General features: G+C 35.1%; 1 protein-coding gene across 1 annotated transcript; it reads left to right on the forward strand.

Annotated features, from left to right (window-relative positions):
* Window positions 1-2,146: 2,146 nt before the first annotated feature.
* LOC147862143 (uncharacterized) lies at window positions 2,147-4,322 on the forward strand. The gene is made up of 3 exons (XM_087323068.1): window positions 2,147-2,495; window positions 2,563-2,644; window positions 2,690-4,322. The coding sequence occupies exons 1-3, from the start codon at window positions 2,147-2,149 to the stop codon at window positions 4,320-4,322; spliced, it is 2,064 nt and encodes a 687-aa protein (XP_087179194.1).
* Window positions 4,323-10,538: the final 6,216 nt, after the last annotated feature.

Below are 10,538 nucleotides of genomic sequence, written 5' to 3' on the forward strand. Positions count from 1 at the left end.
ACAAAATGTCTAATTTCCTTACTGCTGGTTTATTTTTGCTGTGTGTTATGTGTTCTGATCCTCGAGTCAGATTCATCTTGTAAGAGCTATTTTGCCTCAGGATTTAGGGTCATAGTTAGCTTAGTATTAATAGTGGTCACAGATTTGCCCTTGCTGATATGACTACATAATTTTGGATAATCTTGACAAATAAGGTGATACCAAAATACACGGTATTCACTAAGCTAATTGTTTTTAGTTAGTAGAAATATCTTGCTTGCAGTGCTATTAAAGATTTGAGGCACGGATGTTTGTCAATAGCTTCATTATATTCTTGTATTTGCATCAAGATCCACCCATAAGATAAAAGAATCATTCTAGTAGAGCATTTTGAATAGTTTTTACACCGTCTTACCTTAGTATATTATAGTAAGGGGACAGAAAGGATCATTAACATTCTCTTCATCTAGATAAAATCAAATGAAGTGTACATCTCCTGATTATTACTATTCTGAAGCATTCTACTCAGGGATAAAAACCATAATAAAAGGCAAATGTGATATAGGGAGATTAATTGCTAATATAAGGTTTTATTGGTGAGAATGCTTAGTGCAAGTTGTAGTAGTGATGCATGGAAGCAATTGATCGAGTGTATGGAGATTATTATGAGATTGCCAAGAATTTGAAGTAGAGAAGAATATGGGAGCAACTCAGCTAATAGCTAGAACAAACAATTAGAAGTACAATCTCATCATATGTTAGATATTTTTTATATAAAGGTCACCTTATTAAAATTCTGTGTGTAGTAATGTTGCACATGCTTTGCAACATTAAGATCATGTCTTCAAGCCTTGAGCAATGGAAACCTAACATTCCTCTATGTGACATTAATACCGTCGTCTCTCTTGGTTTCTACTTGGTCATCATGATCTAGACTATTGTTATTAATTAACCTCCTTAATAACTTGTTGACATTGAGTTCATTTCTCAACTTTGTAATTGCTATATTTTTGGTTAGGCATTTTCATAAAGTTTGTACATATGTTAGTCTGGAAGGTTTCAATGTGATCAATGTTTTACTTAGGCTTATTATAATCACATCTACAACTGAGTGCTAATCACATTACAACATCTAGATAAATAACTTACTTGATGGGAGATAAGTTTAGATAAATCGAGTGCTAATCACTTATAGAACATTTAAACTTGCGATTCCACCAATGTTTTATCATTTAGAGTATGATTTGGATTATCTTAACACACCAAGACCTCTAAATTTGTAGTTGTAGCTTTTTAGACAGAAAGTTATTGTCTTTTATCTAAAAAGCGACTCACTACATGCTATTGGTTCACTTTGGAATATCACTAGATGAACCAACAAATTTGAGATGAGAATCATCATGTAATTCAAACACATGTAGTGGACGATAGGTTGAAAATTGGGAGGGAATTATGTACAACAAATTATCTTAGCACAAGAAAAGCATAGAAAGATGATGGGAATAGACAAGAATAAATCACAAGGAAGCATGTATATTCTATTACTACCTCGCATTCGTATTGTCATCTTGTTTGTGATCTCTAAAGTGTATCTCAAAATCTTTCCTACTAGATGCATTTTGTGGGAAAACGAATTTCTTGACATATTTGAAATGATTTTAGCTATGATTTCCTTCTTTTTGACATATTTCTTGTTTGGAAATTTACATTAGCAGCATGTGATTCTATGTGTTGAATATGATGTCTTTCTTGGCTGTTGCAAATCAATTTCTGTCCATTACTCCCATTTGTAAATCAATTCTAATTTATATCTTAAGTTTTTGTGATCTCTAAAGTGTATCTCAAAATCTCAGTGTTCTAAACTAGAGCTTATTTAATGTGGGTAAGCTAATGTGAGCCATCCTCTTTCTTCTTTATTTTCTGATAGATTGGAAGGTCCATAGTGGAAAATTGATCCTTTATTGCCTCAGAAACTTCAAATATCCTAGGTATCTTAATTTGTTTTTTCTTTTTGGAAACATGGATTGTGTATGTAGGTTTCGCCTTCTTGTAAATAGAATCCATATATTATGTTAGTCAAACATTCTTTGCATTATTGTTACAGACTTATAGTATGTCCCAAAACAAGAATATGAAAGGCAAAGGAAAGCAAATTAGCCTCTTTACAATGCCCGACTTTAGGAAAAACTTGCCATCTAAAGAAGATGTGTCTCTAGAAGAGCCTATAAAGGACCATCAACACTCCGAAGAATTACTTCATGAGATGAATAGAATTAGTAAGGCCAAACTAAAATTTCAAGAAGATTGGCTTACTAAAATTAAGTGGCTTCAAGAGGATTTAGAAACTGGTCTTTTATGGTGTAGTTATTGTAGGAGTGATCCTCATAGTAAGTCTTCATTTGGCAAAACAGGTGCCAAAAACTTTAAGACTTCCGCATTAGAAGAACATGCAAGAAGTGTGGCCCATCGAGATGCCATTTTGTTACAAGAACGTGACAAGAATGGTCTTGAAAAATGTGCATAAAAAAAAAGCAAGTGTGGATGTAGCAATTGAAAAATTGTTTAAATGTGCATATTTTATAGCTAAAGAGGATTTAGCATTTAGAAAATTGGAAAGCCTCTTACGATTGTTAAGAGAATGTGGTGTGGAAGGCCTTCCACGAATGTAGAACGATAATAAGGCTTGTGCAAGCTTTATCTTGCACATTAGCAAGGCTCTTGAAGCTGAGATCTATGATAGGTTGAGGAAAAGTCCTTGGTTTGGGCTTATGGTAGATGAAGCTACCGATGTAAGCGTAACCAAGAACTTGATTCTTTATGCTACATTTGTGGAAGGAAGGCAAGTAAGAACCTCTTATTTGGGGTTACTTGAAGTAGAGGATGGTACATCAAACACAATAACAGAAAGCATTTTAGCATTATTAAAAAAGTGGAACTTAGATGTTAGAAAAATGATGGGATTCGGAAGTGATGGAGCATCTGTTATGGTAGGTATGTCTACAGGTGTTGCTACAAGATTGAAGTCATATAACCCATTTATGACTTCCTTACATTGTTGTGCACATCGAACAAACTTGTGTGTGCAAGAGGCTTCAAAGAACATTGAAGTCAAAGAAACATGTAAGCAGTTAGATGCCCTTGTGAATCGGGTGGCTGCACATTTCTCGAGGAGCTCATTGCGCCAAGGTGAATTAACTAAGATGCAAGATGCACTAGAATACACACATTTGCATATTCTTGGGATTGTGAAAACACGATGGCTTAGTCAGCATGGTGCTATCATGAGGGTATGTGATGTGTATGAACCCTTGATGAAGACTTTACAATCGCAAAGTGATGCATACAATGTATTCGTAAGTTTAAGAAACTTCAAAGTAGTGTATATGCTTCACTTTCTTGCAGATGTACTTAAGATCATGTCAACGTTAAGTATGGAATTCCAAAAGGAATATGTGGATGTGACATGCATTGGAGGTTTGGCTATGATAGCCATTGGGGAGATCGAAGAACAATTTCTCCATCATGTTATGATGGATCTAAATGGTTTTGAGAAGGATAGCTATAGTTATCCAATTATTCCAAAATATGGTAGAGAAAAAGGAATGCTTTCAGTTTTAAGAGATGCTATTAAAGGTAATATGTATAAAAGCATCCTCATGGATAGATGTATTGATGGTGAGGACTTGATTGAAGCCATACAATTCCAAACTTTGTTTTCTAAGGCATTAATAGAGACAATAAAAAAGAGGCTTCAAGATCCGGTAACTCTTTGCGCATTGAAAATGTTATCACCAATGAACATGTCTGCCAGATCTACAAGCATTTTAGCACGAAAAACTATGGGTCTTAATGAGTTGAAAACACTTGGAAATTTTTATGGCATTCAAAAAATGGTAGATGGGAGAGCGTTTTCTCCCATAATTGATAATGATAAATTGTATGATGAATATGCAATTTTCAAAAGGCAAGCTACCACGAAATGGCTTGGAAGAGATTTCTTAGATGTTTGGGGTATGATAAATTGTAATGATGTGTGGAAAGAAAAGTTACCCGAACTTCTAAAGATTGCATTGATAGGTTTAATCCAATGTTCTTCTACCACAGCGTGTGAGAGAGCTTTTAGTCGCCTAAATCTAATAAAAAATAAGTTTAGAAATAGGCTGAAAAACAATGCGATTGATGCATTGATACGAATCTCTATTGAAGGACCTGAACTTGAAGAACATGACTTCAATGCTAGCATTTTGTTATGGCGAGAAAGCAAGGCATATCGTCATATTTTTACAAGAACTTCTCATGAGCATGATGATGAGATCGAGGACTTCATAGAAGATATTGATTAAAACTTTATAAATGTGATCGATTTTGTTTTGGAACTTTCTATATATTACATCTAATTTGATCTAATATGTTGTTAATGCTACTTTACAAAGGTTTGAAAAGTGAAATATGTTTATAAAGTTAGAATTTTTTTTGGAAAATATATATCTTTAGTTTTTGGGTTCCAAAATTTTATAATTGATTTGATTTGGTATTGCATTAGATTTTTTTTTGGTTATGCGGCCAAAAAAAATTTCAACATGTTCCGGTTGACATTGTTGTTGGTAGGAACGGGGCTGGCCAAAATTTTAAAATTCCGGTTAGGTTCATGAGAAGTAAGAAAATTTCCGGTAGGGGCTACAAACTTTGCCCAACACTACTCATAAACTCCCCTTTTTGCGATTTGACACTATTAAAGAGACTTAATACTCATATTCTTATAATTTATTAATGAATAATTGTTCTTTTCTTAGTGAATTTTAATTTTTTAAATTTTTTTTTGAAAAAATGAATTAATTATTATTTTTTATATTTATTTTGCAAAACGAATGGTTTTATAATATTCTTGGGCCATTCCATATTCTCGAATATTGTGAATATCTCGCATGGAGAATATCACGCATGTGGCAATCTATGGTGGCAACTAATGCATTGTCTTCATCCGATTACAATCCAACCTCACCATGGTTATTAGTCATGTTTCTCGTTTGTCTTTGTGTTGTGTCTGGAGCCACATTTGGGATCTTCTCTTTTAGTATCTTGATTTTGCTGTTTTCAATGAGAATCCGTTGCAGTGCATCAGATTCTCATTAAAAGTGTTTGTTTTTGAAAAAAAAATTAATCAAAAAAAAACTTTCAACCAAAATCCGAAGCATTACATGGATTTTGCTATTTTCAACAGAAATCCGATGCAATGCATTGAATTTTGGTTGAAAAGTTTTTTTCTTTACAATTTTTATTTAAAAAAATATTACAACAGAGGGTAAAGGGAATTAACTTTGACATGGTATCAGAGCGCGAGGTTTGATAATCCTCTGCTATTGACGAGTGACGTTCATAGACAAAACCTAGCACCCGGTAAAGAACAGGAAGCAAGGTATGAACAGAAGCATGGCGAGCTCGCTTCCAACAGAAAAGCTCGACCGGAGCAACTATGCGTCCTGGTCATATAAAATGCACCAATACATGTTGGGGCATGGATATTGGAGCTACGTGGAAGGAGCGAATGAAGCAGCGCCGGATTCGGCACACAAGGACTTTCCGGTATGGGAGCAAGGAGCCAACAAAGTGTTGTACTGTCTCGTGTCCTGTGTGCACGACTAGATGCTCAGCTATATCAGAGACGCAAAGTCGCCAAAGGAGGCATCGGTTAGGTAAAAGTTTTAACTATGGTAAAGTAAGAAACATAGAGTATGAAGATAGTAATTCCCCCAATATCTTCCTTGACATTGAGAGCTCAGTGGGTACACATTCTAGTTTGGGGTTTCTACTTGGAGTAAACTATCATTTTTTCTATGACTAAAAGGTTATTGTAGTTCAGTTTCTATCCATGGGTAAGATGTCATGTGTCATTGGTTACAAGGTTATTCACAATTTCTTAAAACATTCTAGTTTTCTAAAGTTAAGGTGGTTTGCATTGTTATATAAATTTCTTCTCTCGAAATACTAGTAATTCAAGAATATGGCAATTATTCTAGTTACTCCTATAATGTTAGACAACCACCATTAAAGAATTTTATAGTTAACCCATTCCACATGTATCTATTAAGAGCCTTTAAAGAATATGGGAATTATTAAATTTTTACGTGTAACCCGTTCCACATGTAACTATTAAGAGCCTTTGAAGAATATGTGAATTATTAAATCTTTCCATGTAACTGCAAACTCCACACATCATTTAAAAATGCATCCATGTGGACTGCCAATGGTTCCCTCTTCCACGATAATGCATCCTAATGCAAAACAAAGTTACAATAGGCTTATTCTGAAATCAAGTTTTAAACATGATAGCAAGTTGAGAACCACAATCTACATTTTGAGGAAAATCAATAAGAGAGTGGATTGCATTTAATACTTAAAGACATATCAATATAAATAGACATAAATTTAGTATTGTAAAATTTGTTCAATGGGGTACTATTTTCATATTTTGCATAATCAGGGTTAATACAATTAAGCTTGCATGGAATTCCATTCTTTATCTCAAAATTTGGATTAAAAACATGACAAATGGAAAATGAAACTATTGATTTTCGTTTCATGAAAATAATTAGTTGAAATTTTTGGTATGTTTTAAGAAACCATGTATGCATTCGTCATACCATCATGAAATTGTGCTAAAATAAGCCATTTTTTAACATCTCCCCAAGAAATATAAAGAGAACACAACATATTATCTATTTCAAATGTCTCGGTGTTTCAAGGAATCAATGTAGAAAGCATCGATGTCCAAGAATAGAAAGAACATTGTCGGGATAATGCGTGTGTGTGCTACTCGGGCGGGACCATGTGGATATTGGATTATGGAGGTCACAAGGTTTGCGATGGCGCAGAGGATAGGTCCTAAACTCGAACAGAGCATAGAGTCGAACGGAGCTTAGAGTCGAATGTAGCCCAGAGTTGAGGGGAGCCCAAACTTGAGGGAACCCCAAAGTTGAAGGGAGCCTAGAGTCAAGGGGAAAGAATTGTTCTAAACACTAAGTTGGAAAACATGGTGTTACTCGTTTGGGAGAACGTCCTATTGTATGCACAATGGTCAACGATACCGGGACGATACCAAGTTGGGAATCATACTTGAGGAAAATTGGGTTTACCTCAAAGGTATGTAATGTTTTTTGAAGTGAAGATTGTACTATCTCCTTATTATGGTTGTAGTTAAGTATATGAAGAAAACTGGAAAAATAAGGTGAAGGATATGTGCCCAAAGATAATAATAAAAGGCAATAGGGCCTACAAAACCTATGAGACTAACTCACATCTTCTATGACAAGTTTTTTGGAATTGCAATGGATGCCTATGGATTGTGGGATTAGCACAAATGAGTTTATTAATGAATAAGATATTATAATTCTCATTGAAACTTGGGAGAACGATACTTAGAGAATAAAAAATTGGGAAACTATAATGTACACTCCGTGATATGGGTGAGAAAAGGAAGACAATGAACAAGACAAGGAGGGATAACATTTGATTAAGAGGGAATTGGAAAATATGTTTTGATCATAAAAAAATATGAGCATAAATTTTACCTGTAGCTTCAATGTTGAGTGACAAGCTCAACATGAGCAAAATCAGCTAAAGGCTGAAAGGCCGAGGTGGTTGAAGAAGCCAAAAGCCAAACCAATTGAAGAAGTAGTTAGGTTCTATATTCCTAATTTAGTAATAGGAATATAATACTATGTTTAGTTTCTAAGCTCATAAGTGAGTATTAAGTACTTTGTCAGTACTTGTGTCTGCCCATTGTCAAGGGCTTGTATAAAAATTGCTCGATGAGCACATTGCATGTATTGAGCACTATTATTTTTTCAATAGAAGTTTGTTGTTTGCTAACTCAATCTCTCTCCATGTGTCTGTGTACTTCATTCTCTATGTATGCCTAGTTGTCTACTGTTGTCTGGCTCAACCGGTTGTATCTGTTGTATACAAGCCTCCACATTTTCAATTTTTCATTCAAATAGAAACAAGAAATGATATATCCACTTTACAATTGGATGCTACATTCCATATCAAGATTCTAAGTTTTGAGGCTTTTGTCGCTAAAATCGTGTTACCTATTCCAAGGTTCTAGTCATCTTAATATCTGTCGGTATGGGAGAGGAGTGGTAGGCTAGTTATGTATTGATCATGGCGCGAGTGTGATCGACAGGAATGGTTTCTTATGTCCAATCTATTTACCTTTCTTATACTTTAATTTGGTCTATTGATTAGTAATAAATTTTTAATATTAGTATCAAAGTGTTTACTAGCAAATTTTTTGTGATGTTTTTGTGTGAGCGATGGGGATCTAGCATGGCTCATCATGGTCTTCTCAAGCTCAAAATAACATTTCAAACCCGGTATTCTTCTTTCTCAATATCTCTTCTTTTCTATAATGACTTATTCTTGGTTGAATGAAAGTTTGTATTACAACTTCTTTTCTTTCTTTCTTCTTTATGTTTGCATGACATGTTTTGTAGTATGTGAAATTGTACCAATGATAATAATTATCATCGTGCATTGGGGAAAGTGTGTTTCCACTAATCCCACATGCTTAATTCATAACCGTTTTGCAAATTGCATTTTTTATACCACTCTCCCCTCTATTGAGTTATTTGTTGGTTGATTCTATGGGACGTGATGGTCATCATGAGGTGCATGTCTACCACCCTAGGGCATCTTACCTTAGGACATGTGTAATGTTTCACTCACACCTATTTTTTCTTTTTCTAATTACATGGTTGTCTTCCTACTTCCTTGTGATTGTTCTCATCATTGCCATCTCCCTTCCACACTTAACTCTATTTTTTACCCTTTATTTTCATGATAAACTTTAGTAGAGTTATTCTTAAGAAAGTTTAGTGTAGGAATAAAGAGTGGGCATCAATAAAACCTTCCAAGTTTTAATAAGCTTGAAGTTTATGGAAAAAATCTAAACAACTTCCAAATAATATAAGTAAACCCATTTCTCATAAGGAATGAGAAAGTAAGATTAATATGAATTAAGTTTATAAGTATTGAAAAAAAAACATTTGGTCAAGTTTCGGTGAGGCCCGCCAACGAACAACTAGTATGTTGCCTTTTGTTGTAGGATCCACGCACCCTCGTTTTGTTGTCTCTTAACTCTTGACCACCCACAAATATCATTTTTCCAACCACCAAATCAATTAATAAATTCTTACATACCCATCAAGACCAAGAAATTCCCCGCCCTAAATATCTTTAAGAAAATAATTGGAGAAGAAGACAGAAGAATCAGAAAACCCATCAAATTTAACACCAAATCCTAAAATCCTAGATTCCCAAGCGTTCTCTTGCTCTCTCCTCCCCCAAAACACAAAACCTAACCATCCCCCTTTTTCCCCAAGGCCCCCAAAAGAGAGAAAACACCCAACTTACTAACTTACTGTAGTATCTCCCTAAGTCCACATCAACACTTTTTCATTTCGTTATACCCTCAGACACGCCATGTCACGACAACGTCCCATATTATTGACAAGTATGTACATGGCCAGATGACAAGTTTGCCTATTAACATTTAAACCTTCAAAGTTGAACTACAAGATAGCAACCAACCAATCATGTATAATTTAGCTTGATATAACATAGATGGATATCTATCTATATATATATATATATACATCATATATATATATATACATCATATATATATATATACATCATATATATATATATATATATATATATAGAGAGAGAGAGAGAGAGAGAGAGAGAGAGAGATACTTGTAATGATTTCTCTCATTTCACTTTTCTATGTAATTATTAACCAATAATTGATTCTGTTCTTTGTCCATTGTTCATGTAAAGAATCGGGTATGATTCTTATGTAGCGGAATAGGTGTGAACTGTGTGTGTGTGTGTGTGTGTGTATGAGAAAGAGAGAGTGAGTGAGAGAGACAAGGAGTAAGACACAGAGAATACGCAAAGTAAAAGTATATTAACAAAGGAGAAAGACTCGACATTATACAAGGTGGGAGGAGGGTGCTTTATATAGTCACCCTCTCTCTTCATTAACTACAAGACTCATGGAGCATGGGGAATGTGAAAGCTCCTAAGTTATGTGTCATAGAATATGATTCTATGACTCATACTAAATGATAAAATACAAAGTGGTGACATAATGGTGACTCTTGGCCGTTAAGCACGCGGTGCTTGCTTGAGGCCGTAGACTGGCTTCTTGACTCGGCATACAGCTTTCGGATGGGTGCTTGAGTTGAAGCCGGGTGGTTGTATCATGTACACCTCCTCTTCTAATTCGCCTTGTAGAAAGGCGTTCTTGCAATCCATTTGATGGAGGTGCCACCCTTTCGCCGCGGCAAGCGCAATTACAGTCCGTACCGTCGTCATCTTTGCCACCGCAGCAAAGGTCTCTTTGTAGTCAACTCCGTGCATTTGTGCGTAGCCTTTCGCTACGAGTCACGCTTTGTAGCGGTTAATGGAACCGTCGATGTTGTACTTCACTTTGTAAATCCATCTGCATCTAATCGCCTTTTTGTGTGGTGAGGTGGGAACGAGATCCCACG

Source organism: Azolla caroliniana, unplaced genomic scaffold, assembly GCF_043228905.1.
Source record: "Azolla caroliniana isolate FFs.n. ecotype wild unplaced genomic scaffold, voAzoCaro1.0.p SCAF_7, whole genome shotgun sequence".
NCBI lineage: Eukaryota > Viridiplantae > Streptophyta > Polypodiopsida > Salviniales > Salviniaceae > Azolla > Azolla caroliniana.

Bases quoted from the DNA above. Each gene is read 5' to 3' on its own strand.
- LOC147862143 (XM_087323068.1), top strand. From the start codon at position 2,147: ATGCCCGACTTTAGGAAAAACTTGCCATCTAAAGAAGATGTGTCTCTA. The intron at 2,496-2,562 runs GTGCATAAAAAA...CATATTTTATAG, and splicing joins CAAGAATGGTCTTGAAAAAT to CTAAAGAGGATTTAGCATTT. The intron at 2,645-2,689 runs GTAGAACGATAA...CTTGCACATTAG, and splicing joins GTGGAAGGCCTTCCACGAAT to CAAGGCTCTTGAAGCTGAGA.